At 44.5% G+C, this 25,002-nt stretch overlaps 3 protein-coding genes across 3 annotated transcripts; 1 reads left to right on the top strand and 2 right to left on the bottom strand.

Moving 5' to 3' along the window:
- Positions 1-10,578: 10,578 nt before the first annotated feature.
- Positions 10,579-11,876, top strand: LOC127755105 (probable F-box protein At2g36090). The gene has a single exon (XM_052280746.1). It carries the CDS (start codon positions 10,715-10,717, stop codon positions 11,681-11,683), a length of 969 nt encoding a protein of 322 aa, XP_052136706.1. The 5' UTR covers positions 10,579-10,714; the 3' UTR covers positions 11,684-11,876.
- Positions 11,877-12,368: 492 nt separating this feature from the next.
- LOC127755104 (mRNA-decapping enzyme-like protein) lies at positions 12,369-15,711 on the bottom strand. Its single transcript, XM_052280745.1, has 8 exons — positions 15,419-15,711; positions 15,267-15,307; positions 15,122-15,171; positions 14,718-14,862; positions 13,643-13,699; positions 13,436-13,559; positions 12,803-13,258; positions 12,369-12,720 (listed from the first exon to the last, which is right to left on the bottom strand). The coding sequence occupies exons 1-8, from the start codon at positions 15,632-15,634 to the stop codon at positions 12,667-12,669; spliced, it is 1,143 nt and encodes a 380-aa protein (XP_052136705.1). The 5' UTR covers positions 15,635-15,711; the 3' UTR covers positions 12,369-12,666.
- A 1,604-nt stretch (positions 15,712-17,315) lies between these two features.
- LOC127755927 (uncharacterized) lies at positions 17,316-19,903 on the bottom strand. The gene is made up of 6 exons (XM_052281536.1): positions 19,751-19,903; positions 19,468-19,680; positions 19,297-19,374; positions 19,122-19,187; positions 18,877-18,942; positions 17,316-18,235 (listed from the first exon to the last, which is right to left on the bottom strand). Exons 1-6 carry the CDS (start codon positions 19,901-19,903, stop codon positions 17,654-17,656), a joined length of 1,158 nt encoding a protein of 385 aa, XP_052137496.1. The 3' UTR covers positions 17,316-17,653.
- Between the last annotated feature and the right edge of the window lie 5,099 nt (positions 19,904-25,002).

The following is a 25,002-nucleotide window of genomic DNA, read 5'->3' as shown; positions in this document are numbered from 1 at the left end:
AGCTAGTCCCTTTGTTTCACAAATATAATGGATTTTGAACTTCTTTATTTGTTCATCAATATAAAAAAACTTTAGGTACTACTACTATTTTCTCAATCCATTTAATAACCAATATATTTGGCTCTTACTGATAACTGTACCATTAGAGTAAGTACAATAGCAGGCTACAAGCCAGCTATAAGCACATGTGGAAGAGATAAGAAAGAAGAGAGAAAGAAAGTGGGCTATATATTTGTAGCCGGCTACAGCATATACGGATTCCAATACGTTATATGTGTATGAGAGGTGGGACCATATACTGATGGTGTAATATATGTTTATGAGTAACTGTTGTATGAATGAGCTATTAGATTGACCATATATAATTTGGAGCCAGTAGTTGGATATACTAGACGTCATCCATTTTCAGTTAAGCAAAATTTAATTAGGAGTTGTCAAAGTAATTCCACCTTAACTTTAAACACGGAAGAAATATTACTTCCATCTTAAAAATATAGTAACATGGTACAAGATGAACACATAATACTATTACGAAATTAAATGTTTAATTTGATGCTAATAATAAAATTACATGTGTATAATTTTATAGTACTAAATTATAATATTTTGGGACAGAGGGATCCAGGTAGGTATAGGCCGACCGTGCACGCGCGCCCATTGGAGCATGCAGAGCTCTTTCAGAATGGTATCTGGTCCATTGGGCCGGCCAGAGTCTCGGCCAATGGATCACTTGCTATCGTAGCTGTAACTGTAAGCTTTGCTTGATGCTATACACAAGCAACTTGTGCATTGCTACGACATCAATCAATCGACCTGTGTCGACGAGCTAGCTAGCGGCAGAGAGAATAATATTTTGCATGGCCAAAGTGATTAACCGATCGCTTCGAAAAAAAAGCAAAAAGGAAAAAAAAAGAGTGATTATGATTAGTGGCCCGTGTGACGTGATGTGATCATTGACGAGACAGAGTGCATACAGCTTGTTATAATAAACTGTAAAGCTTTATATTAGCGGATCACTGTATTATAAACCAACGCGTTTATTACCGAATCCCCGAATCTATTCCATATCCTTCTCATAGCAGTAAAGATATGAGTAGATACAAAACACTCACGTTCTTCTCCTTTATAGTAAAGTAGACAATTGACGCAAACGATATAGGGTGAAACCTCTCTCTTTATCTATATATCCTACAGTTGTGACCATTAACATGTATTGAGTCACATTATTTAGAAAGAAGAGTCATTGGATCATTCTCATGCTTAATCACAACCATTTATTTGGTACTTCTTCCGTTTCACAATGTAAAACTTTATATCATTGCCCACATTCATATAGATGTCAATGAATCTAAGCATATCTATGCGTCTAGATTTATTAACTTCTAAATGAATATGAGCAATGCTAGAACGTCTTACAATCTGAAACGGAGGGAGTAGCTATTATTTCTCATTAATTGGTATATAAGTCGCCATTTAGTGATTTAGTTAGTGCATAATGTTATTGCCATAAGGAAGTTGCATATCACCTATTTTTGACACCACTGAATAAAACTTTTATAGTCGATATCATCTTATATATAACCTTTCTTATATCTATATGTATTGAAGTTTTGCAATTGTATTGTACACACCAATATCCCACTACACCACGTGGAGTGTCATCATCTAGTTAGATATACTAGAAAAAAATGCTCGTGCGTTGCAACGGGTGAAGACTATTTTAATCTTATTATTGTTGTATGGTTTAGTTAGAGTAAATTTACTATGAAAATTCGATTGAATTTTTTTTAGAAAATCATGAGCTGTAATTAGAAGTTCAACTTTCGTCTCAAGTTAGCATACGAGTTTTTTAAAAGATATTTGTTATGTGACTCATTTTGTATTTTCAAAAACGAACAAACATAAAATTGGACTCAAACACGAATATATTTTTCCAAAAGCCAACGAAATTAAAAACTGACTCAAACAAAAATGACGTACCAAAGTACGATAAAAATGTTTTCAATTTTTATAATAATAGAGATAGAGAAGAGGTATATTCTTACCCTGCTTCTGTAATGCTGTATATATATGCTTTGATGAAGATAAACCTTCTCTCTACTCTACTCTGATTCGATCCACGAGAAACCTATCTTCAGATTTGTTACACAACACCGCTAATACATAATTATTCAATGGCCATTATTAGCTATGAGGTTTAGATGGCCCAAGATGTGCCTGATCAATGATACCCAACACTTGTGGGCCTCACGTGCGCCATATTTCTCGTCCCGGCCCAACAAAAGCGGGGCCTCAAGAAGGAATAAGTTCACTTTTGGTCTCTCTATTTGTCGCGCAGTCTGGTTTTCGTCCCTAAACCGCAAAACCGGGTACGACCCGTCCCCCAACTTACAAAAACCGGGCAAAGAAGGTCCCTCAGCGGTTTTGGTAGCGGTTTTGGCTGACGTGGCGCCTACGTGACTAATTTGACTTGGTCTTCATCTGACGTGGCATTGACGTCACACTTACATGGCAATTCGAACCGGGAAAATAATAAAAAATGATAGGATCCACGTGGGCCCCACATGCCATCTTCACACCTCCCTTCTTTCCCCTTCCCTCTCCCCTCTCATCTTCTTCTTCCCTCTCCCTCTCTTCATCTCCTCTTCCGCAAGCGAGCGAAGCGGAGGAGCGACGACGCCGTGTGCCGCGACTGGCGCTGCTTGGCCACCTCCCTCGACTTCCTCCTCACCCACCACCGCCACCAGCTGTCGCACCCGCTCGTCTTCGGCTGCACAAGGTGGAGGAGCAACGCTGCCGCCGCCGCCGCCGCCGATGCCGCCGTGGATTCTGTTGACCTCGGCCACCACCTTGATGAGCTAGTGCGTGACAGGGATCTTGTCGACGGGGGATGGACCACCGGAGGAGCAGTACCGCGGGCGGTCATCGTCGCTGGAGTTGGCGCGGTAGAGCTTCTTGACGAGCTCTTCTTCTTCTTCTCCTTCTCGCCGGAGCTGGAGACGACGGCGTACCTCTCCATCTTGCACGCGAATAGCCCCATGAAGGCGTGCTCCACCGGCCTGTCCCAGTACTCCGTCTTCTCCCCCATCGGCGCCGGCGACGTCGCCGCGCACCGAAAGCCGCCGGACGCGAGCACAGCGCCACCACTAGTGCCAACAGCAATGTCGCCGCCATCGTCGTCCTAGCACATCTCAGCCTCATGCCCTCAGCTACGACGACGCACGTCCAAATGCGGCGCCTCCTTCTCCCCCAACTCGCCACCGCTGCCGCCTTGATCTGGTGTTCCTACTCCACTAATTCCTTTACCATCACAAACAACCGAATGAAGTCAATTGAACGAAGAGAAAAGCCAGTCATAGTACTAATCAATCCCTCAAAACAAGCGATTTAGAGTGGAACTACGAACTAAAACAAAGCATGAGCGATCAGAAGCTGCTCCGCATCCTACAAGCTAATACAACCATTCATCAATCACCCAGACCGAAATCAGAGAAAGGGGAAGAGGTGGGACCTGGACGGGGAGGGCGTCCATGTTAGCGCGGAGCGCGACGACGGGGGGAAGGCCGGAGCCGACGTCGGCGACGACGCCGGTGCTGGTGACCACGCGGGCGGTGAGGCCAAGCCGCTCCAGCTCGTGGCAGACGAGGGCGCTGGTGCAGTGCTCCCGGAGGTGGAGCGCCTTTCCCTCCCACCCGCTGCTCCTCTCCCTCCCACCCGCCGGCCGGGCGTGCGTCGCCGCTCCTCTCCCGTCGGCCGGCCCGACAAGCTTGCGTCGGTCGCCCTCTCCACCGGCGCGGCGCTACCGCCGGCCACAGGATGCCATCTACATAAGCAAACAAAAAAAAGAATGAAAAAGAAAAGAAAACGATAGATAGAGAGAAGAGAGTAGGGAGGATGACATATGGGGCCACATGGGTCCCACTTTTTTTAATTGGCGTGGGTCCCACGGATTTTATTATTATTTTATTGAATTGCCATGTAAGCGCCACGTCAGTGCCATGTGGGACGAAGACCTAGCCAATGGAGTGCCACGTAGGCGCCACGTCAGCCAAAACCGGGGACAATACTACCGAGGGACTTTGTTTGCACGGTTTTGTAAGTTGGGGGACGGGCTGTACCGGTTTTGCGTTTCAGGACGAAAATTAGACTGGGCGACAAATAGAGGGACCTAAAGTGAACTTATGCCATGATCCCTTTCCGGACCAGTTACGGGCCTCACTTTTATCCCCATTCGGCCCATATTAATTATGGTTCACGTTCGATGCATGGGCCGCACGCTAGTCTTAAGTTGGGCCGTTCCGGCCCAACCTAAAAGAGCCACAGCCCTCCGCACGTTGCGGGCCGCATGCTCGCCGTAATCTCCTTGCGCCCTACATGACCATTCCGGCCCATCATATATGGGCCGCACTTTAGGTTAGACCCCCGTGAGGCCGTGACGGCCCACACGCTTGTCGCAAAAAAAAAAAAAAAAAACACGAGCGGCGGTGGCCGCCGGCGGCGGATCGCGCTTGTCCGGCGATCCAAGATTGATTGATTATTCATCACTGCAGATGCAATGATCTGTCATCTCATCCTCCTTTTCCATTTTCATAATCAATTATATGCATCCAAGATTGATTGATTATTCATCACTGCAGATGCAATGATCTGTCTGCCTGGATCCTAAACAATTGGTACGTACCTAGTTCGAGGTATCCGTCCATGGTATCCAGCAGATTATGCATTGATGAACATCTGGTTGTTAAATTCTCTCGCTGCATATTGCCATGGATGCATATGATTATTAGTATCTAAATCACAAGTGGAGTTGGTGACATTGGACATTGGGAGTTGGTTGAATGAACGGTTTTGTTTTTGGACTTTCAGGATTGCCGGTTGTTCATTGACCATAACCTGACAACTCAGATGAGATGATAGATTGCATATGGCATGAAATCCAACAGCCTAGCTAAGCTGCAGGTGAGCAGGTCATAGTTTCAACTCCTTAATTTTCATGTGTTTGTTTCTGTCTGTTGATTACTTGTGTGAGCTTTCTACTGAACTAATACATCTTGTGATTTGTTGAAAAGCATAATCAGTGTTTATGTACTACTACTGCATGTTACCGCTGCAAAAACAACAACAAAGTATATAATTAAATTTGTCTAGCACTGGTTGTTACAAGTCAAAGAGTTGTCAAGTCGAAACGAATCATGCCACTTTTCAATTGATTATATGTGGATGCCATCATGCTCATGCACAAGAGGAACTGCTAACCTGAACAACCAACCGCTTTGTAGAATAATATAATAATATTGCTGTTAGTTACAAAGGCTACTGAGAAGCTGAGTCATCTGAAAGCAGTGGAATCCCTTCGTTAATGACAGTATGATGCTCAGTCACTCTGCTAGCTTCTCTCAATTCAAGCATAAACAAGTGTATGTCATAAACTCACTGTCACAGTGAAAAAGGTTGTGACATGAAGGATATGGCAACTACTAACAAATAGGAGTACTGTACATATGACCACAGCCTCTTTCGTATACAGTCAAAATTTAATTTTTTTTGTTTAGTTTCAAAAAAAAATATTTTTTTCTTACAACTTAATTTTAGATTTGACTAGAAAATTAGCGCGCTATGTAACATGTGTAAATTTTCCAGAGTGTGTTTAGAATATGAAAAATTTACAGGATTTTTTATGAGTTATCTCGATTTTCATCAAATATTCTATTTTGCATATCATCCTATTAGCCTAATCTCCTGCAGTATTTAAGTTTCGATTAACGATGCTCATGCAGCGTTTAAGTTTCGATTGATGATGGACTATAGATGAAACTGGTGTATAACAATTATTTCAGAGCTTAAATAAATGGATTAAATATTATAAAGTTGATGTATTGATTTAAAACAAATCAAATAATAAACCATAAGCTTGTGAAGCATGCCCTTGATAATCCATAATAGTAAGAGGAAAAAGAACACACCTAAGTCTTTTGCTTCATAATTATCTTATCGATAAAAATCTATTCTCATACAGATTTTAAAAGAAGAAATTATAGTACAAAAATCCGAAGAGGGCTAAATCCGTATATACTCCCTCCGTTTTTAATAGATGGTAAATTCATGCAAATGTATAAGATATAAATCTTGCTTAAAATACTTTGAGTGATAAAACGACTTAAAAAATAAATTATAATTACATAAATTTTTTAATAAGACAAATGGTTAAACGTTTGATAAAAAATCAACGGCATTATCTATTAAAAGCCGAAGGTAGTATGTTTAATTGGAAGTTACCAGGATATATCTGTTCTGACTCATAGTAAAAATATTTCAGTCACTACCGTATATTTATGTTGTCTTCCTCGATGCCGCTTTTCTCTTCGTCGCGTCACTTGTATTTGTAAGAGCCGGCCCTCTGCACCTTTTTTTTACTGGATTTATATTTTTTCCCAAAACAATTATGATTTATCTTCAATGAAACAGTTTAATGCCTCTTGGAGCCTAGATGTTGCAAACAGCTAGATAGTTGGAAGCATCTAGAATCTGTAATTTTTCTACTGGACACTTTTTCCCTCTAAGATTTATCTTAAAGTTCAAGTGGCACATGTGTACCAATAAGCTGGAGAAAGGTAGAACTATACAGATGGACACGTGGAAGGATTTCTAAGGTGTCTAGCTAAATTTTGAGGCTGCCACGTGGCCCAATGGTAAGCTAGAATCTTGGCCTTGAAATCGGTATTAAAGATTTGGGGTATTTTCATTGCGGTCTATTTTATGACATTGGCTTTTAAACCCTAATAACACAAATATAATATTTTTCATGTAAATTATTTTTACGAGCTTTATTCATTTTTTTCACTACTTATCAGGTATCTCAAACCATCAAAGTATATCAAGCAAAAAACAAACTCTGTCCTAATCTTATAATCACAGTGAAAGGGTTGTGTGACATGGAGAAGGATGTGGCAACAACTACTAACAAATTATGAAAGCTCAGAGTCACTTCAGAATTAAGTGTGGTATACATTTCGCACTGTTGGATTAATTTGAGATCTGACCAAGTGACCACACTTAATTCTGAAGCTAATCATGCTTTTCAGATGGTTCGCATGCAAAGAGTGGAGTGGAAAAAAAGGGAAAAATGTATAGCGACATACAGTGATACAGGTCTCTACCGTCTTAATTAAACCTCGAAAAAAAGGACCATCAAGATTAGGAGAGCCACACAAAAAGCACAGATGAAAACGAAATTAACCAACCAATCGGCTTAATTGCTCCTGCGCTGCGTGTACATGCATGCACCACATCCAAGAAAGTTGGACGGAATACTGTATTTACAACAGGGTTTACAAAACCGACGCGAAACCAGACTTCCTGCGTGACGCACGAGAACATAAATCGCTCAATTTTCTCCTCAAATTCAAAAAAATAAATTTCAAAACTGAATTTCAAATTCTGACAAATTTTGACCGGACTTTGGCTGTGTTCTTCCCCATTTTCCCAGCCCATCTCTCTCGTTTTCTACGCGCACGCTTTTCAAACTGCTAAACGGTGTGATTTATGCAAAAACTTTCTATATAAAGTTGTTTTAAAAAATCATATTAATCCATTTTTCAAAAAAAAATTTAATACTTAATTAATCACGCAATAATACGAGTTTCGTTTTACGTGTCAAGGCCCGAACACAGCCTTTGTCGTGAGATAGCGGTCTTCACGAAAACCGAGAAAAATATTAACTCCGGTTTTTGCTTAGGAACGGATTGATATTTTACATAGCGGACAGAGAGTCCCATAAAAAGCTTGATTTAAAACTGTCGCAAGTTTTTTTTTATAAAACTTTCAAATGCAACTATAGTTTAACTAGAGTGTAAGTATACTGTAACTCATATGTTACTGGAATAAAACTATCGCAAAAATTGTATGGCGCGGTGGTACTGGTAGCATAGATCCTCAATGAACTCAAGGGCGTGAGGTTAAATCTTAGCAAATGCACTTGCCAATTTATTTTTTCTCATACTTGCTAGCACGAATCTTAGAGCAAATCTAACGGTCTAAAAAATCGAAAGTTTTCCCTTAAAAAACTGTCGACAGTAATCAAGCAATTCTGTTCTAGTGATCAATATCGGCGATCCGAATTCCGGAGATTCATACGGAATTGGTCTGAATCCTGAAACATATGCATGCATGAATGCTCACTGAATAGTGAAATCTAAATGCAAAAGATTTCCTGGAGATGGATAGATGAGCGAGAGAAAGAGGACGAGATGAGAGAGTGACTCGCCAACGTCCTTGGTACTATGGTACTACAAGTAGACGTCCGGGTAGGAGGAGCAAATCATCTTCGATCGTGTGCAGAATTCAGAAAAAGGAAAATATGGAGGTAGGTTCATGGCACGATCGTGTGGTTCGACGTCGTCATGAACCTCAATTGCGATTGCATGTGCAGACAAGGGAAAAAAAAAGGTTTGGTTTTCTTATGCAGAAAAAGAGAGGACTCGCGACGGCTTAACCTACAAGTTGGTGGCCAATGGATTGCAGGGTTTGGTTGACTTGACTGTTTCTCACACCCGTGCAAGAGCTGCTGAATTTTGGACGAGATTTCGCAGATCAAATTTGACCTTGTCGAAAACGAAGAAAATATGATGCTAGTACTGCACGTACCGTGTGTACTTTAGCCCTATTGCAGTGAGTTGAGCGTTGATTCTTCATATAAGATTTTAATTTGGCCGTGCTGCGTAAAATTTAATTGTGAGATTTGTATATTTCCAAGCTAGAAATGAACCATGAAGGCAACCCCATATTGTACAGTTTCTTGCTCAATTTTACAAGAAGAAAATAATGCAGCTTTGTATCTGAACTCAATTTTGCGAGAAGAGAACTGTAGCTAGTAATTAGGGTAGCAAATTGACTGTTATGTCACTTAATCACAGCGACCTCTTTCAAAAAAAAACACTTAATCACAGCGATAATCCGTCAAACGTCATGTATTAATGACTGGAAAGGAGTGTACCAGAAACTATATGCAATCTGAAACCATAAGAAGTAGCAGTACTAGCACTAGTTAATTAGAAGACTAAACTACAGCAAAACAGATGATCTACTAGAGGAACGGATCAGATTATGATATATACATTCGGTACATGCATGCATTCACTTCTTCTTCCGATGCATGCACTTCTTTCTTACTTTGAAACTTAAACACATGTACACAATTATTAGCAGAGATTATCAGCTACTAACACTGTGCCATTTTACTTTTGAGATTTGAGATGACATCCAGATTTAACATTACAACTCCATACACCGTACGAGCCCAGAAAATGTCGGAATTCAGATGCACGCAACCATTCAGCCGTGTGACTGTTGCTGTTCTTGTGATCTACATGTTTAACAACATCCAAAATCCGTTGGTTTTGAGAACCAATTATTCATAAGCGACATGCTGTAATTGTCCATCCGACGTCATAAGAACGTCTGTAGATACTCCGGCTAACTTCACAACATGTTGAACTAGATAATCTGAGTTAGAAGTCTCGTCCCTTATAATAAATTAATATTAGGTTCTTCTTTAGTATTTGCGTCGTTTTTCATCCGATGCCTAGCTATCACATGCACTGTAGAAAACGCGATTAGGACGCTCTCCTCCTGTGATTTGTTTCTACTGTCCGTGCCATTAATACGGTCTCAACCAAAGGCAAAGAGATGGCAACCTCTGTTCCTGTGTATAACAAGCCGCCATCTCTATAGTATTCAAACCTTTTTGTTTCTTTCCTTTCTAGAAGATTTCTAAAGGAAAAACATTCTTTCAGACTTACTATATTATCGTCGCGAACTATTTACTCCAGGATTGAAAAATACAATTTCCCAAAATGTTTTCTCCTACTACATTACATATATTCTAAGCTATTTTTTAGGTAGTTTTGATGCTGGCTCGGTTCATATTGTAAGTCATTTCATATTTATCCTATATAAAAAAAAAGTTCTTAAAATTTGATCAGTAGCATTTCTAACCCAAAATAGATACACTAAAAATAATAAATGGTGGAACTAATATGATATAAGTAGATGGCATGTTTTTTAAGAAAAACTTAATTAAATCTTAAGAGGTTTGATTTAAGACAATAATCTTGCTAATATATTGACGTGCAATCCTTTTGCGCGTTTGAAAAAAAAAATTTAAGACAATAATCATATCGAACGAAGAGAGTACATAATAGTATTTGATTTGTCGTTGCAATTAAGTTCGCTACAATAATTTAATAAAAAAATCTGTTTTGAACTGGAGTACCTAACAGAGGAGATGCATAATGCATTTGCCCTGCTCTATCCATATACTATCAGCTAAAGCACAAGGACACCCCTTTGTTGACACGTCGGTCAAAGCAGCTAGTTAAGCCCAACACGCCACAGCCCACCTGTCAGTGACTTGGATACGCTATCATCTCATCTAGTATTAATTTTCATCTATTTAATTTTGTGCACAACTTTGCTTTTCAGCAACGCAAGCTATAGTTTCAAAAGCGCATTGCGTATGCTCCCAAATTGAGCTGCAGCAGGAGGAAAAGCCTCTCGCTTTCAGACCGTGATCACTTACCATCCTCACAAATATATATACAAACCAAACTAAAGCTTCAAATCCACACCGAACACAAACACAAAACCTCACAAATTTCGCCAAGTCGCAGCACACGTCACGGACACGTACACAGAAGGAAAGAAAAGGGTTGCAGCGATGGATGAGCTCCGTGCTCCGGCGTGCGGCGGCGGCGACGGCGGCGGCGTCGGGACGGTGATCGAGGACCTTCCGACGGACGTCCTCGCGCTCGTGCTCCGGCGGCTCGACGGCGCGTCGCTGGCGGCGGTGGGGTGCGCGTGCTCCAGCTTCCGCGAGCTCGCCGTCGACCAGGAGACGTGGCGCGGCCTCTGCCTCGCCCTGTGGCCGTCGGTTCGCGACGTGCTCGGCTGCGGCGGCGGCGGCGGCGGAGACGGGTACCGTGCGTTCTTCGCCGACGCGTTCCCGTTCCCGGAGGCAGCGGCGGCGGTGGCGTCGGCGGCGCCGGCGCCGGTGCCCGGGTCCCTCCCATCACGCCTCGTCTCCGCCGTTGACCTGCACCACGGCGGCGTCTGCATCATGTCGCGCGTCGTGGAGACGGACACCTCGTCGGCGTGGTTCCTGGGCTCGCCGTTCCGCGTCGACGCGCTCGTCCAGGAGGGCTTCTCGGCGCCGTCGCCGATCACGCCGAGCTCGCTGACGCTGAGCTGGATACTCATCGACCCCGCGTCCGGCCGCGCCATGAACGCCTCGAGCCGGCGCCCGGTGGCCGTCGACCGGAAGTGGCTCACCGGGGAGACGGTGGCGCGGTTCACCGTGATGCTCGGCGGCGGCGTCGCCCTCGACGCGGCCGTCACCTGCGACGACAGGTACGGGCACGTCAGGGAGGTGAGCCTGTGCGTCGAGGACGGCGAGGGCGGCGGCGTGAGCGGCCAGGACGGGCTGGGCGCGGTGGCCGCGGCCATGGCGGGCGCGCGGCGGGGCAAGGGCGCGGAGGCGGCGGCGAGGCAGCGGTACGAGGAGTTCGTGAAGGGGAAGAGGGCGAGGAAGGAGTGGAAGGCGAGACGTGAGGGCATCGTCGACCTCTGCTGCTCCGGCGTCGGCGCGGCGGCGTTCGTCGGCTTCCTCGTCATGCTCACCTTCCGGTGATCATGCGGCGGCGTCCGGCGAGCGGCGGGGCAGGCATAACGGCATAAGCAGCGTACGTAGCTGGGTACCGTACAATTTCGTTGAGAATGGCAAGAAATGTAAATATGATAAAAGTGGTACTAGTGTCGTAGGAACTGTGTTATCACAAAATTGGCTAAATTGATAGTAACAAATTTTTCCTGTTTGCTATTAATGCCTGGAGAGAGATTTGAGACATCTGGAATGCTACTTACGTGGGCAATCTCTTTACTCATATTTAGCTCTTCCTATTTTCTACACTTCATACAGTAATCCTCCTGAATAACATAAATGCAGCAAAGTTCATGTTTTCATTACATAAAGGAATACTCCCACTATTTTTCTTGTTTGACGCTTCAGAACCCAGATTCAAATATTTTAAACTTCAACTAAATCATGTTTAAAAATCATCCTTGTTGGACATATCAAAACAACCCCTCTTTAAGTATCCATCTTCGTATCTAAGAATGAACAACGAAATAATGACTGAAATGGGTAATTCGCTGCAAGCTTTGCATTTGCATAGCATTGGTTTGGAATCGTTCATATTGCACCATTGGTGGAAATTAGGTGGGGCTGAATCCCGCTGCTCTAAATCCAAAAAGACAATCACTAATGTGTGCTGGCATGAAGAACATATGATGATCAATAGCAGAGCAAACACCTCTATGAAAACCCCGACACCGCGGTGGTCATTGCTCAGTAAATCACACGAAAAATTATGATATTTAACACCCTTACACAAGTCCTGTTTTACTTCCGTTTTTTGTTACATAAATATACTATGACATTGACAGTACGTGAAATAAGGAATATGATAAATACTGCCAACCACTGCTATAAGGACTCTACATCACCACAATGAAGACAGCTATACAGAAGTCCAAGCACTAAAGCATACAAAACTCACAAAGAACACAAGCACTCTTGTGGCGGCCACAACTCCATACAGCTTAATAATTAGTCTACATATGTGCATTCTGCAACTCCCGATAGACTAAATCGATGAACTGGTCATTCTGTTAGGCATATGGCAATAGTTAGAACCATATATAACGAATAAATATCATACCTTGTACATCAGTTCAATGTGAACCATACCTGAACAAGTCTCAGGAGGGCTTCCTTAACTTTATCCCGTGAAATAATAGGCCCCTCATTGTATGAAGGGGTAAGAGATGGAGGTGGAGTTGGTGGTGGAAAAGGTTGGAGTAGGGGGGTTCCATATGTTGCTCGTTGAGCAGATGCAGAAGTTGGGTGAAGAGGTGGTGCTGTTGGCATCATGGATGAAGCTGGAGGCACCATTGATGTAGAAGAGGATGACGGAGGCGTAAAAAATGCTGGTGTTACAAGATTTGCTGAACGGGCAGTGTGGACATTAGTATCATGGAGGGGCAGTGGCGGAGCTGATGAGCCGACTAAAGGAGGGGGTATTTGATGTGTCGGAGTAGCAGATGGAATGATCAAGGGCACATGGGGAGTTGCAACACTCTCAGAGGATGGATGCGCCCTTCCAGCCATTGGAGCATTTGAGACACTGCCAATGCTAGCAGCACTCTGTACATTGTTTAGAAGGACATTTCATTAGCATTTGGCACTGAAAATTGATTCAGAATCCCAGTAAACAAGTTTAAGAATCTATCTACATCGAATATACGATTGACGAAACAATGTGAACATTAGGGGAAAAAAATATTTTTAGGAAGAAGCAAGAGAAGTTTGAAGAGAACGTACACTGAAGTAATTAACCAGGGATTCGTCAGGAGCATCAGAAACTATAGTGGTGGTCGCTGGCGAAGGTTCAAGGGGACCATCTATGGCTGCAGATGTAGGCACAGCCTCCAATTCCTCGAACTCACTGTTGCCAACTAGACGAACTTAGCTTAAGCAAATCTTTGTACATATTTTACTAGTTTCCATTCAGAAGTGCAGATGAAAAACCTTTTCGTGGAAGGCACTTTTGGTTTTGGAGGCACTTTGGCATATGCGTTCAGTATTCTGCCGAGGAAAGGGAGTGGAACACGACTTGAGAAGTGATTTTCATAAAATTTTCACAAATAATTGAACCAGGACATTCCAACATGTAATAGTGAAAAGAACAAAAGAAGACACAGAAATACCTGGACCTTCACACAACAAAGATCATATTACAGCAATCTAAGGCACTACATACTAGTGCTTGCAAACACAATTTGTAGGACATGATATATTGTAAAAAAATAATAATAAGAGTATCAATTCATTATGTAAAATACAGAATACTGTTCCTTTCTAGATACAGAATACATAATTCCCTACAGCATGAAATTTCAGAGCATGGTGGTCCTACTGTTCGAATAGGTGAGAAGAAATCATCGGACCATTACTTCTGAGTATCAAACGACCATGAGCATGTTCTAGCTTCTATGTGATGGAGGATCTCACTTGTAGACTGCAAGCTGCAACTCTAAGGGAGATTTTTTTTTTTTTTTACTTTTTACAGCGCATAAGTTTGTGTTGAGTTGCTTCATATTGCCAGCCAAAAAGGAGGAAAAAAATGGCTATGTCTGAATATCATGCAGCAGTGTCTCCCAAAATGTCGGATCAGACCCCACTATTGCAACTGGTACTCTAATTTATAATTTGGTGAATGTATACAGCAACAGAATGGAACCCAATAGCCTTCACACTTTTAATCGCAGGAAAATTAGTAGATTGCCTTGAAGAGAACATCGAGTGTGTTCATCAGAATTCAGTTAGAAAGTAATAAAAGATATCCATCACATAAGTATTGTTCCTTCTACCAAGTCGACAGAATGTGATCCAGCCTGCTATCAATCTCGTTTGTTAACGTTATCCACTCCTACATGTTTATAATCTACACACTAACTACTTAACTAGATTTTTCTTTTTTGCGGGCATACACACCAAGTAGATTAACAATCTCACTACCTTGTACTATGTGATTCCAGTATACATCATAGCCACAACAGAATATGCCTCCAGCACGAGAACAGGACCATGGGGAGAGCATTACCTTCCAAAAAGACTTGCAACAGCTTCGCAGTCATGTTGATTGTAGAACCAGATACCATTTACTTCTTGGGCAGCATTGCGGTACAACAAATACGGAGGTTGAAGTTCATATTCAAAATCACTCAATAGATCCTCCACCAGATTATCTTGCAAGTAAAACAAGAAGGTAACATCGATCATTTCAGGAGAAACCCAGCAAATGAATCGAGTAACTCCATACGCAGCGCTAAAGTACAACTTCAGATTCAGAAGAGCATTTGTTAATCATAGGATCTAGTGACAAACTTGGGAGTTTTTCAGCTAGACTGAAAGCGCGCGATCGACCCTACATATCAATCGGTTCAATGCCTAAACATATCCATTCGATGATGAATTAGTTGAGGGTTAGATCACAGATTCACATACCCGTGTTACGCCTGTTCATAACGATGAACTGGAACCTCGGCTGAGTATTCCTACAATGAGACAAAACCACCCCCGAATCAATCAGATCCCTAAATCGCAGGCTCAGACGGTATCAAAACCCCAACCAAAACCCTAAAACACTCACCTCTTCACAACGAACAGCGACCCCTCCACATCTTTCCGACTCTGAAACAAAAAAGGAAAAAAAAAACACAGCGCATGAGTGAGCTCACAGGATCACCAAGCAAGCAACCAACCGGATCGGATCCGCGAGAAGTGGAGGGGGGGATCGCTCACCCACTGGTTGAGGTCGATGTTGAAGTCGTAGAGGGTGACGTGGGCGGCGGTGATGAGGATGTCCTCGACGGCGGGGTCGAGGCGCTGCAGCACGGTGAGGTTGAGCAGCCGCGTGCCCTCGGCGTCCATCGTCAGGTTCGGGGTCACCTTCCCCCCGTTCGCCGACGTCGTCGCCGTCGTCGTCGGCTGCGGCTGCGGCGGCGGCGGCGGTGGCATCCCGCGTAGGCTTGGGCAGGCGCTGGATCTGAGGGAAGCGCAGCAATCGAGTTGGGAATGGCGAAGAGGAGGATGTTTCTGGAACTATCACACCAACAGGAAGGACACTGTGCACCTCTGAGTTGGAGACGGCTACAGTGATGGGGCCCATTAGAAGTTGGGCCTTGATGTCCAACGGATGGGCTGATATACACGGGGGTTTAGGCCCAAGAATTGGGCTGTACTGATGATGGGCTTGGCATAATTTTTCGGGAATTGGTACGGTCTCCGAACCCCTGCGACTGGATTTTTCTTTTCTTTTTGGTTTTGTTTTCACTTACGACATATTTTTTGGCTTCTGTCTTTCACTTTTTCGCCCGTAAGATCTTGCATCAAAATTTATTTTTTTTATTAAATTTGTAGTTACACTTAGTTACGGTGCAGTTACACTTAATTGCATAGCACATAAATTCAGTTACAATGGACCAAAATTAAATTGAACAGTTTTTTCCTAGATTTACAATTTGTTTACATGCTTTATTTTTTTAGTTATCTCATTTAAAAAGGGCAAATTATGCAAGATTGGAAGTCTGTCGCAAGATCACTAGGTAATCCTTTTTTTTTCTTTCAAACATGGTGCTGAATTTTTTTTTTGTCAAACTACGTCGATTTATAGATCGATAGCATCATTTTGGTACCCGTTTTTTTCCCTCCCAATAGGCGAAAATGGTGAACACCAAACTGAAAATGATACAAGAAACTGTTTTATTCGTACTGAGCCATACAGTGATATGGATCGAAATACGATAATTCATATCGAAAAGATCAAGCGTATATATGTAACTGCACTCGCCTGAGTGTATTCAGTCTTTCATATTTTTTTATCATTTTTTTTTTTGGCATTCAGTCTTTTGTTCCATTCTGTCCAAGATGTGCGCAGGATACATTTGAAGTCAATTGCAATGGTTCATCCCTAAATATCTGTTCCTTACAAAGCTGATACTATAGGTGATAACCGGCCGATGCCACCGACATTTGCATCTCAGGAGGAAACAGAACTATAATTACACCATACAAGAGCGAGGTGTCGTGGAAAATATATAGAGCATATACTCATTCCATTTCAATATGGCGCCGTTATATGAAGTTGATTTCATATAACGTTTTATCTCTTGTTAAAAAATATATATATATATTGTTTATTTTATTTTATTCTATTATTAAATAAAATATAAACTTAACTTGTACTTTTACATATTTAAATAAATATTTTGAAAAATCAAAGGTATTATACAGCTACATGTAGATGCACGGACACATCAATCTTAGTAAATTTAGTAAGAAAAGGTGAGTACATATAGTCTTTTCCCATTTTAAAATACATAAAAAGGATTATTAATTATATGTACACTGTTCCACGTCCACAGAAAAACTGCTCTAAAAGAGAACAAAATTCATGCATCTGCACCTCTTCATAGGCAATTAGGCGTCGGTTGATCATAGTTTGATGGTGCATTCATGATCATAATAATAACATAGTACATTTTTACTGGATCAGTAGCTAAAGGGTGCCAAAGAAATTCGATCTACTGCTGCTGGCTACGTACATATAATAAAGAATCGTTACATTTCACACGATCGACTCCGGTGCAATGCTTGCTACTACATGATCATCGAACCAACCAGTACTGCCTGCTGCTACTAATTCTCTCTCAGTTACAGATTGTGATTGTTGCAACAAAGAATCAAGAAAAACAGAAAGAAAATTAAAAGGATGATTTGCTCCTGCGCCTGATTAAGGACTTTTGACCATAATGCAAAACCTAAGCTATCTCTAATTAAAAGGATCGATACTCGAGTAAGCTTAGCTAGCAGCAACGTGATCGAACAAATGCAAGGAAACTATATATCAGTTTTTTGTTTCTGTTGTTTGCCTACAAGAAACCAATCGAAAGTCATCATCTTCTTCCTCACCGTTGTCACCAATGCTGTCTGTCTTGTCTGTTTGTTCCGTTGTTGTGGTTATGAGATGTTCAGGGTTCACCAGTGCTCGCCTCCGCCGCCGGGACGGGAGCCGCCGCCGCCGCCGTGCATCTGCTTCAGCTTGGTCAGCTTCTTCCTCCGCTTCCTCGCCTCCGCCGCCGCCGTCGCCTTCTCCCTGTCGCTTATGGAGGCGTGCTGTCCAGCTCCGGCCGCGCTGCCGCCGGCGCCAGGCGCGCTCCTCTTGTCGACGTCGATGGCGAGTGTCAGCGAGCACGGGTCGTCGTCGGTGTCCTCCTCGGCCGTCCCGCCGCCAGGGCTGCTCGTCGGCTGTTCTTGGTACGGCTGCGGGTACGTCGACGTCGGCGGCGAGGACACGCGCGGATCGGCGACGACGGGGTAGTACCACGCGCAGGGCGGGAGGCAGAGCGGCGGCGGCGCCGCCGCCGCCGCCGCGCCACCGGGGTTGCCGTGCTCGTACCCCGTCGGCCCGCACGGCGGCCACGAGCCCCACACGTACGGCACCGGCGCCACGCCCGCCGGCGCCGCGGTGTACAGGAAGCTCGGCTGCGGCGCCGTCGACGGGGGGGTGGCCGTCGTCGGCGGCGCCACGGCCGCCTTCTTGATCGTCCTGATCGCCACCTGCACATCACAAACCCCATCAAATTCCAAACTCCATCACGTTAATTAACCACAAATAACATTGTGCCAATCCATTTCGTGTGGAGAAAAATGTTACAAATCCACAATTAAATCATCCAAAATTCTAGACTCGGACACGAGTCTTCAGGTGTCAGCAGCTCGCTCTGCTTCGTTGCAAGAGCTGAACTGAACCGTACAGAAATTCTCCATCCCCTGACGCGACGAACTGCCTAGATGACCCAACTACGCGGATGAATCCCATGCAACCAGCAAACATCTTTTTTTTTTTTTTTGTGTTGCACCAAGAAAAGCTAATGCAACGACAAAAAGGGCAAAATTAGGCAGAGATAATTATAAAACCTGGGGAGATTATTATTAATATCCAAACACATCGCTGTCAAGGAATAATATACAGAAGAGGAGGCCATAATTAGTAACGTAGGTGTACGGCAGCGATTACTAAAGGGCGCAGTCATGTGGCCTGCTTCGAGGGGGCACAACTGGAGAAGCTTTGGAACATCTACTAGGTTCTGCTTCGACTTTTGCCTAACACAGTAGCATCTAGTACTAATATACTCTAATACTAATCGAAAAGGAGGAAGAATTATTCAGATTAGCGAAAGCGAGAGGTGCGACTGTGCCTGTTCTTTCAGCTGCTTGTTTGTCTCCTTCAGTGAGAGATACTCCTGCATCACCACGTCCTTCTCCTGCGCACAAGCAACGCATAATTAAGCAGTGTCAGTTAAGATAAGACGTAATTAACCTTAATCACGTAATTAACCTTGCTAGCTGTAACTAGTAACTGATCGCTAATTCATGGGGGGCTATGGCTATTGACTATTGAGGATCAGATCATATCACGGCTTCTCTGCATCAGTCTAGTTACCTTTTTCATGGTCTCGTTCTGCGACGACAAATCTGCAACTTTTCTTGCCAATTCATCTCGGATCGCCTAAGCACATCCCCAGATTAAGTATGTATATTGAAAGGCCATGATAAATAATACTAACGATTTAATTTCTCCGGCTAAAAGATGATGAACAGGTGAGGGATTTGTTCACCTGGCGGCGGAGGATGGTTTGCCGGGCGGATTCCCGGTTGGCGAGCACTCGCCGGAGACGCTTCGCCTCCTTCTCGGCCTAGTAGTAATTAGCAGAAATGTAATTAATTAAGGTAGGCAAAGGTTGGGGAGGAGAAAGAGAGCACGGAATTTTAATGGCGGTCGGTTTCACCTCGGTGAGCATGTGGCGTGGCCTGGGGCCGTAGCCCGGCGCCGCCGTGGCCGCGGCGGCGGGCTGCATCGCGGGGTGGCCGGCGCTTGAGCTGCTGGAGCATGGCGACGACGACTGGATTCCGACCTTCCCCAGCTCGAGGCTCAGCCTCGTGCTCGCCATCTCCGCCTCGTCCTCCTGCTCGCCCTTCGCCACCGCCGCCGCCGCCGCCTCCTGCCGACATAACACAAACCAAAATCAAGCCCAAGGCGTTCGATTAGCCAAGGTCGTCGCGCGGATTTACCTGCGTGGCGTGCGGCGGCGGCGACGCCTCGGGTTGTCCGGGCGCGGCGCCGGCCATGTCCGCGAGCGCCATGGCGGCATCGAGCTCGACGTCGACGCCGACGCCACGGCGGCGGCATTGCCTCTGCCCGTCGCTGCTGCTGTGATCAGACATGGCATAGACGGATGGAAATCTCCGATTCGAATCCTCACATTTGCCGCCCGCGGCGAGGCATGCAGAGGGAAGCTTAGCTTGGCTTCGCTTCCGCTTCCGGTCGGCGACGGCGGCGGTGGGGGGTGGGGGGGGGGGGGGGTGCCAAGCGAGTACGGCGGGGCCCCGCGCAATTAAATATCTCACCACCGGCGGCGGCGCGGGGAGGGGGGGGGACAGGTGGTACTGTAGGCCGGCGTCCGGATCGTCGGATCGAGCCCCATCGGACCCGTCTCCGCGCGCCATGTCGCGGGCGGGGAGGAGCTCGCCGGTGATGGCTAAGCTCACCACGCAGCAGGCGGGGGTTGGACACGTGGAGACGCCGCGTGCCGTGCCCAGCATGCAGCGTGCGGGGCTCGTGAACCGAGGTGGGGGGCGTGGGCCCTCCGTGTCAGAGGGAGATAGCGGTGGGGGAGAGGGTGACGTGGCCTTTGCGGCTGGTACACGTGGACCAGGAGAGGCCGTGGGAGCCCACAAGTCAGCAGCAGCGGGAGGAGGGGTGCCGCGTGTGAACCGGACAGGGGAAAGCCGGAGGGGGAGGAAGCGCCTGGAAGACCACGCATTCGCAAACCAACCAATTCCGTTACACCACAATCAATTTCTCCTCTCTCTTGGGGCGTTTGTTTTCTTAGTTTAGCATGATTGATTTTTTCTAAAAAAAATTAGCGGTCGTTTGATAAAAAAATAAGTAGCACACGTAAATGCGTGGGCGTGTGTGCTGTGTCTGTATGTGTGTTTGAGAATATATGAACGAAATATTAGTAGGATATCCCGGCCACGGAAACGAAATGCGTGTTAGGCAGGAGGGGGAACGTTTCGATGGAAACTAGAATTCAGCAATACGTAAAGGGGTTTGTGCAAAGTATCTAAAATGAATGGATGATGAGGTATGGTTTTATACATGTTTAAGCCTTCTTGATGAGAAGTAATACTGTACTCCTATTTAGAGATTATATTTGTTGGTTTGTTGTATTTATCTGATGATCTTAATTGTGGTTATAATCTTAAGGGATTGGACGCCCTGTTCTCCTTATATAGACGGAGGAGACATATGTTTACAAGTTAGAGATTTAACCCAATACGGTTTAAATCTCCTATAACTACTTTTCAATCTTATCGAAGTAGGGCTACATGCCATTTTCTCGATATACAAGTAAATGTAATACCTGAATCCTAATCCCTTACATATCTTATATATAATCTTTCCCCGACAATCAGTCGGATAGCCTAGTCGTGAGCGTAAATGGTACCTATAATATCCACAATTTCCTTATGGAAGACAGTGGAGTAGATTGGCAACCTTAGGCTCTGTTCTATTCTTCAACTTATACGTTTTCCGTTAGCACGCTTTTCAAACCACTAAATGGCATGCGTTTTTTTTTAAAGTTTATATATAGAAGTTGTTTTAAAAAAGCAAATAAATCCATTTTTCGATTTTATAATAGTTATAATACTTAATTAATAAAGTGCTAATGAGATTTCTTGTTTTGCGTTCAACAAAAATGTCTCCAAATCTAGAGATCGAACACGCCTTAGGCCTTGTTTAGTTCCCAATTTTTTTCCCAAAAACGTCAAATCAAATGTTTGGACACATGTATTGAGCTGTAAATATATATAAAGTAAAAAAAATAATTGTATAGTTTGCATGGAAATCGTGAGACGAATCTTTTTAGCCTAATTAGTCCATGATTAGCCATAAAGTGCTACAATAACCCATATATGCTAATGAGGGATTAATTATGCTTAATAAATTCGTCTCGCGGTTTCTAGGCGAGTTATGAAATTAGTTTTTTCATTCGTGTTCGAAAACTCCTTCTGATATCCGGTCAAACGTATGATGTGTCACCTAAAAATTTTATTTTCGTGAACTAAACAAGGCCTTAGTTGTACACAATAGATCTCATGGATCTAAATAGTGGGTCCACAGTTTGAATGAAAACGAAAGGTTTAGATGTTTTCATTTTTCTCTCAAAGTTTTTTATTTATGAGAATCTCACGTGGTGTTTTAAAAGCGTCTGTAGGAGTTCTGATAACTTTTTAGAAAATTTAATTGATTTTTATTATATAATAGATAGATATTTTTATTGAGAGAACATACAATATATTATATTTTTGGTTCAAATTGATGAGCTGCATATCGATACGCACGTACTGTGTGCAGCTGCCACTCCCAAACAATTTTGAGTATATTTGTCCATGTCGCATATATATTAATTTACAGATGCAGTGTATGTGAGGGGGGCTACAAGTTTTTGGTTTTTAGGCCATGGAGACGCCGCAGATTCCTGAAACGAATCAGGAAGAAGCGTGCGTTGACGGTTGATTAACACCTTTGTTCTCCTGCTAGGTTTCTTGGGGCTCAAAATGCTGCCTGCTTATGGAGTACTAACTGTTTTTTAACCAGTTTTCGTTGATGGCGGAACGAGCTGTTAGTGACTGTATGGCTGGGGTAATGCCGTAATGGTAGTTACTGTACTACGTATGATATGTGACCGGCCGTACAGTGGGTGGGAGAGATGGGGCGTCCGGTTGACTGAGTTGACCGTGGCATCGAGAGGGCGCCACGTGGCGCGACACCGGAGGAGGGTGTTGGTCGGTGGGCGGGCGCATGCATGGTGGCCACGAATTGACGTCACTAGTGACAGCACACGCATGCCCTTTAGTTTGCTGGGGTCGGGCTAAATTAAAACTGGTCGATCGATCCAGCTTCGAGTAAGTACATATACTGATTGTCTTAATTTGTAAAATACTCGTAGAGACGTCGTAGCACTAGTAGTATAGCCGCTGCTCCATTCTAATTCTGCAATTAGCTCTAATCCAGCAAGTGATCGACCACTGGGTAGCTAGCTAGCTAGAAGACCCATGCACGGACGGACGCACGCACGCAGACGCAGGTTGGGACCTCTTGTTGTTGTTGGCGAGCGAGTGAAGCGAGAGGAAGAGAGGGGCAAGAGTGTGAAGTTGTGGGCAGGTAGGCAGGCAGGCAAAGCAGCAGGCAGAAACGGACTAAAAACCAAAAAAACCGATGGAGAGGTGTGCGGCACGGCAGCGCGCGCAAGTTGGCGGATGAGACAGCGCCCACATGGTGGACGTCGTAGCATGTCGCGTCACCCCGATCGAGCGCCCCCGCTGCATTCCGACCATGCATGCGTACATCCATCGTCGTTGGACGGACGTACACACATGTGTACTACACCACCCGGCCTTTACCTCACTATTCACTGGTGTAGTGTACTCCTCCTAGTGTATGTTGGGGGTTGGGCTTTTCGGGAGCCGTGCACGGCAAACCGGGTGGTGCGCGAGGCGCCCACGTCGAGCGTTTTTCGCCTGCAGACGGCGCGGCGGTGCAGGTGCATGCACACCGGGACTAGACGTACGTGTACATACGTGCTCGCGCGCGGAGCCTCTCACGCGCGCCCACCGCTCACCGCGCGCGAGAGATCGATGCAGCAGCTTAGCTAGCTATAGCGGTAGGTCCGCAGCGTGCGTCGTACGTAGTGACTCGTGCGTGATGACACGCGCGTGCCCGGTGTCGTCGCTCCATCCATTGCTAGCTCCTCGACGTCGCCGCGCTTTGCTAGCTTGGCGGTGGTCGTCTTTACATATTACAACAACGGCGGATCGGATGACCATGACGCTGACTTCAGGCTTTGTTCTTTTTTGGAGGGGTTGAGAACCCCTCCCCTCCTTACAGAAAACCGAGCATGCGATTAATTGAGTATTAGCTATAAAAAATTTTAAAAAATGATTAATAAAGCAACTTTTCGATATAATTTTTTTATAAAACGTGTATCGTTTAGTAGTTTGAAAAGCGTGTACGTGGAAAACGAGGAAGATGGGTTAGGAACCATGGTAAATAAGGCCATTCCCAACTCATAATACTAGACATAGTTTCCATAAATTTCTCATCATCAAGAAAACGTGAGACCCAGTCCGACCAGCCGGTCTAGTTCTTTTTTTTTTTCGCGTCGTGCGCGCGCCGTCGGATGCACGGAGACGCGGCGTCATCTGGACCACGCATCGCGGCGAGGGAGAGAGATGCGATCGAATCCGACCGTTGGTGGGAGGCAGCGGTCGTCGATCCGTCGATCGATCTGTGGGTGTGCACGTACGCTACCCATGCATGCACGCGCGTTCGATTCCACTGGCGGCCGCTTAGCTAGCTGCTGGCTTGGCAGCTACTCAGGCTGGCAGCTAGCAGATCAGTGCGTTGCTACTGGACGCTACGTGGAGTATATGCCGCTGGCAAAGTTTCAAGGAGCTAGCTGTCGCGTTGCCACTGTTTTCTGTGTCTCTCACTCGCTGCCACACCGTACGTGCTTATCTACTGCCACCGTGGGTTATCCTGCCCCTGCCACAAGATCAACTTGCACTGCCACGAATATTCAATTTGGTAACTTTATCATATCCCCGAATTGTTAGATCAACGAGGGCATTATAGGAAAGTTTATATATATAGCTGTATTTTAAAATGGATTTATTCCCATAATAATTGTGGACGTCCATCTGACTTATCTAGATAAACTCTGCTCAGATTTGTCTCCGTAGGTTGTTTTTTTTTCCCTGGACAGATGGTGTACGTTAAAGCAACTGAGATCTAACCAAAGCTGGGAAATCTGCATTCTATTCCATCATACAAAACTGAGGCTTTTCACAATACAGCCCATCGATGCAGTTGAGTAAACCAGGCCATTTATCTTGGGCCGCACAGATCACCATCCCAGTACAGGCCCGTTTTCATAAGCCTACGTATTTGGTGGCCCATTATCGGTTTTCCTCTTTTTCCTATAAAAAATCGGTTTTGTTAAATCTTTGTCGACAATTTTCTTTTGTGGAAAATCACTTGTTTTTTCCACCCTCCAATTTGTGCTGACATTCGTGCTAACAACACTCAAAAATCTATTTTAATTTGAACCTGGACGTTGCTTAGCGGCAAGTAGTTTGTAAATATGTAATTTTCTCTATTTTAATCCGAACACATTACGTTGCTTATTGCATGTTTGGTGGTTACAAAAATCTGAGCGATTAATATGTCAACTGCTATATAGCCCATGAAAAACTGA

Source organism: Oryza glaberrima, chromosome 11, assembly GCF_000147395.1.
Source record: "Oryza glaberrima chromosome 11, OglaRS2, whole genome shotgun sequence".
In the NCBI taxonomy this organism is placed as follows: Eukaryota; Viridiplantae; Streptophyta; class Magnoliopsida; order Poales; family Poaceae; genus Oryza; species Oryza glaberrima.
The sequence above is the reverse complement of the archived record's forward strand: the minus strand, read 5'-3'. Positions and strand labels throughout refer to the sequence as shown.

Bases quoted from the DNA above. Each gene is read 5' to 3' on its own strand.
- LOC127755105 (XM_052280746.1), top strand. From the start codon at position 10,715: ATGGATGAGCTCCGTGCTCCGGCGTGCGGCGGCGGCGACGGCGGCGGC.
- LOC127755104 (XM_052280745.1), bottom strand. From the start codon at position 15,634: ATGCCACCGCCGCCGCCGCCGCAGCCGCAGCCGACGACGACGGCGACG. The intron at 15,172-15,266 runs GTGAGTGTTTTA...GTCTCATTGTAG, and splicing joins TCGCTGTTCGTTGTGAAGAG to GAATACTCAGCCGAGGTTCC. The intron at 13,259-13,435 runs GTACGTTCTCTT...AACAATGTACAG, and splicing joins CCCTGGTTAATTACTTCAGT to AGTGCTGCTAGCATTGGCAG.
- LOC127755927 (XM_052281536.1), bottom strand. From the start codon at position 19,903: ATGTCTGATCACAGCAGCAGCGACGGGCAGAGGCAATGCCGCCGCCGT. The intron at 19,375-19,467 runs GTGAAACCGACC...AATTACTACTAG, and splicing joins CACGCCACATGCTCACCGAG to GCCGAGAAGGAGGCGAAGCG. The intron at 18,236-18,876 runs GCACAGTCGCAC...TGTGATGTGCAG, and splicing joins ACAAGCAGCTGAAAGAACAG to GTGGCGATCAGGACGATCAA.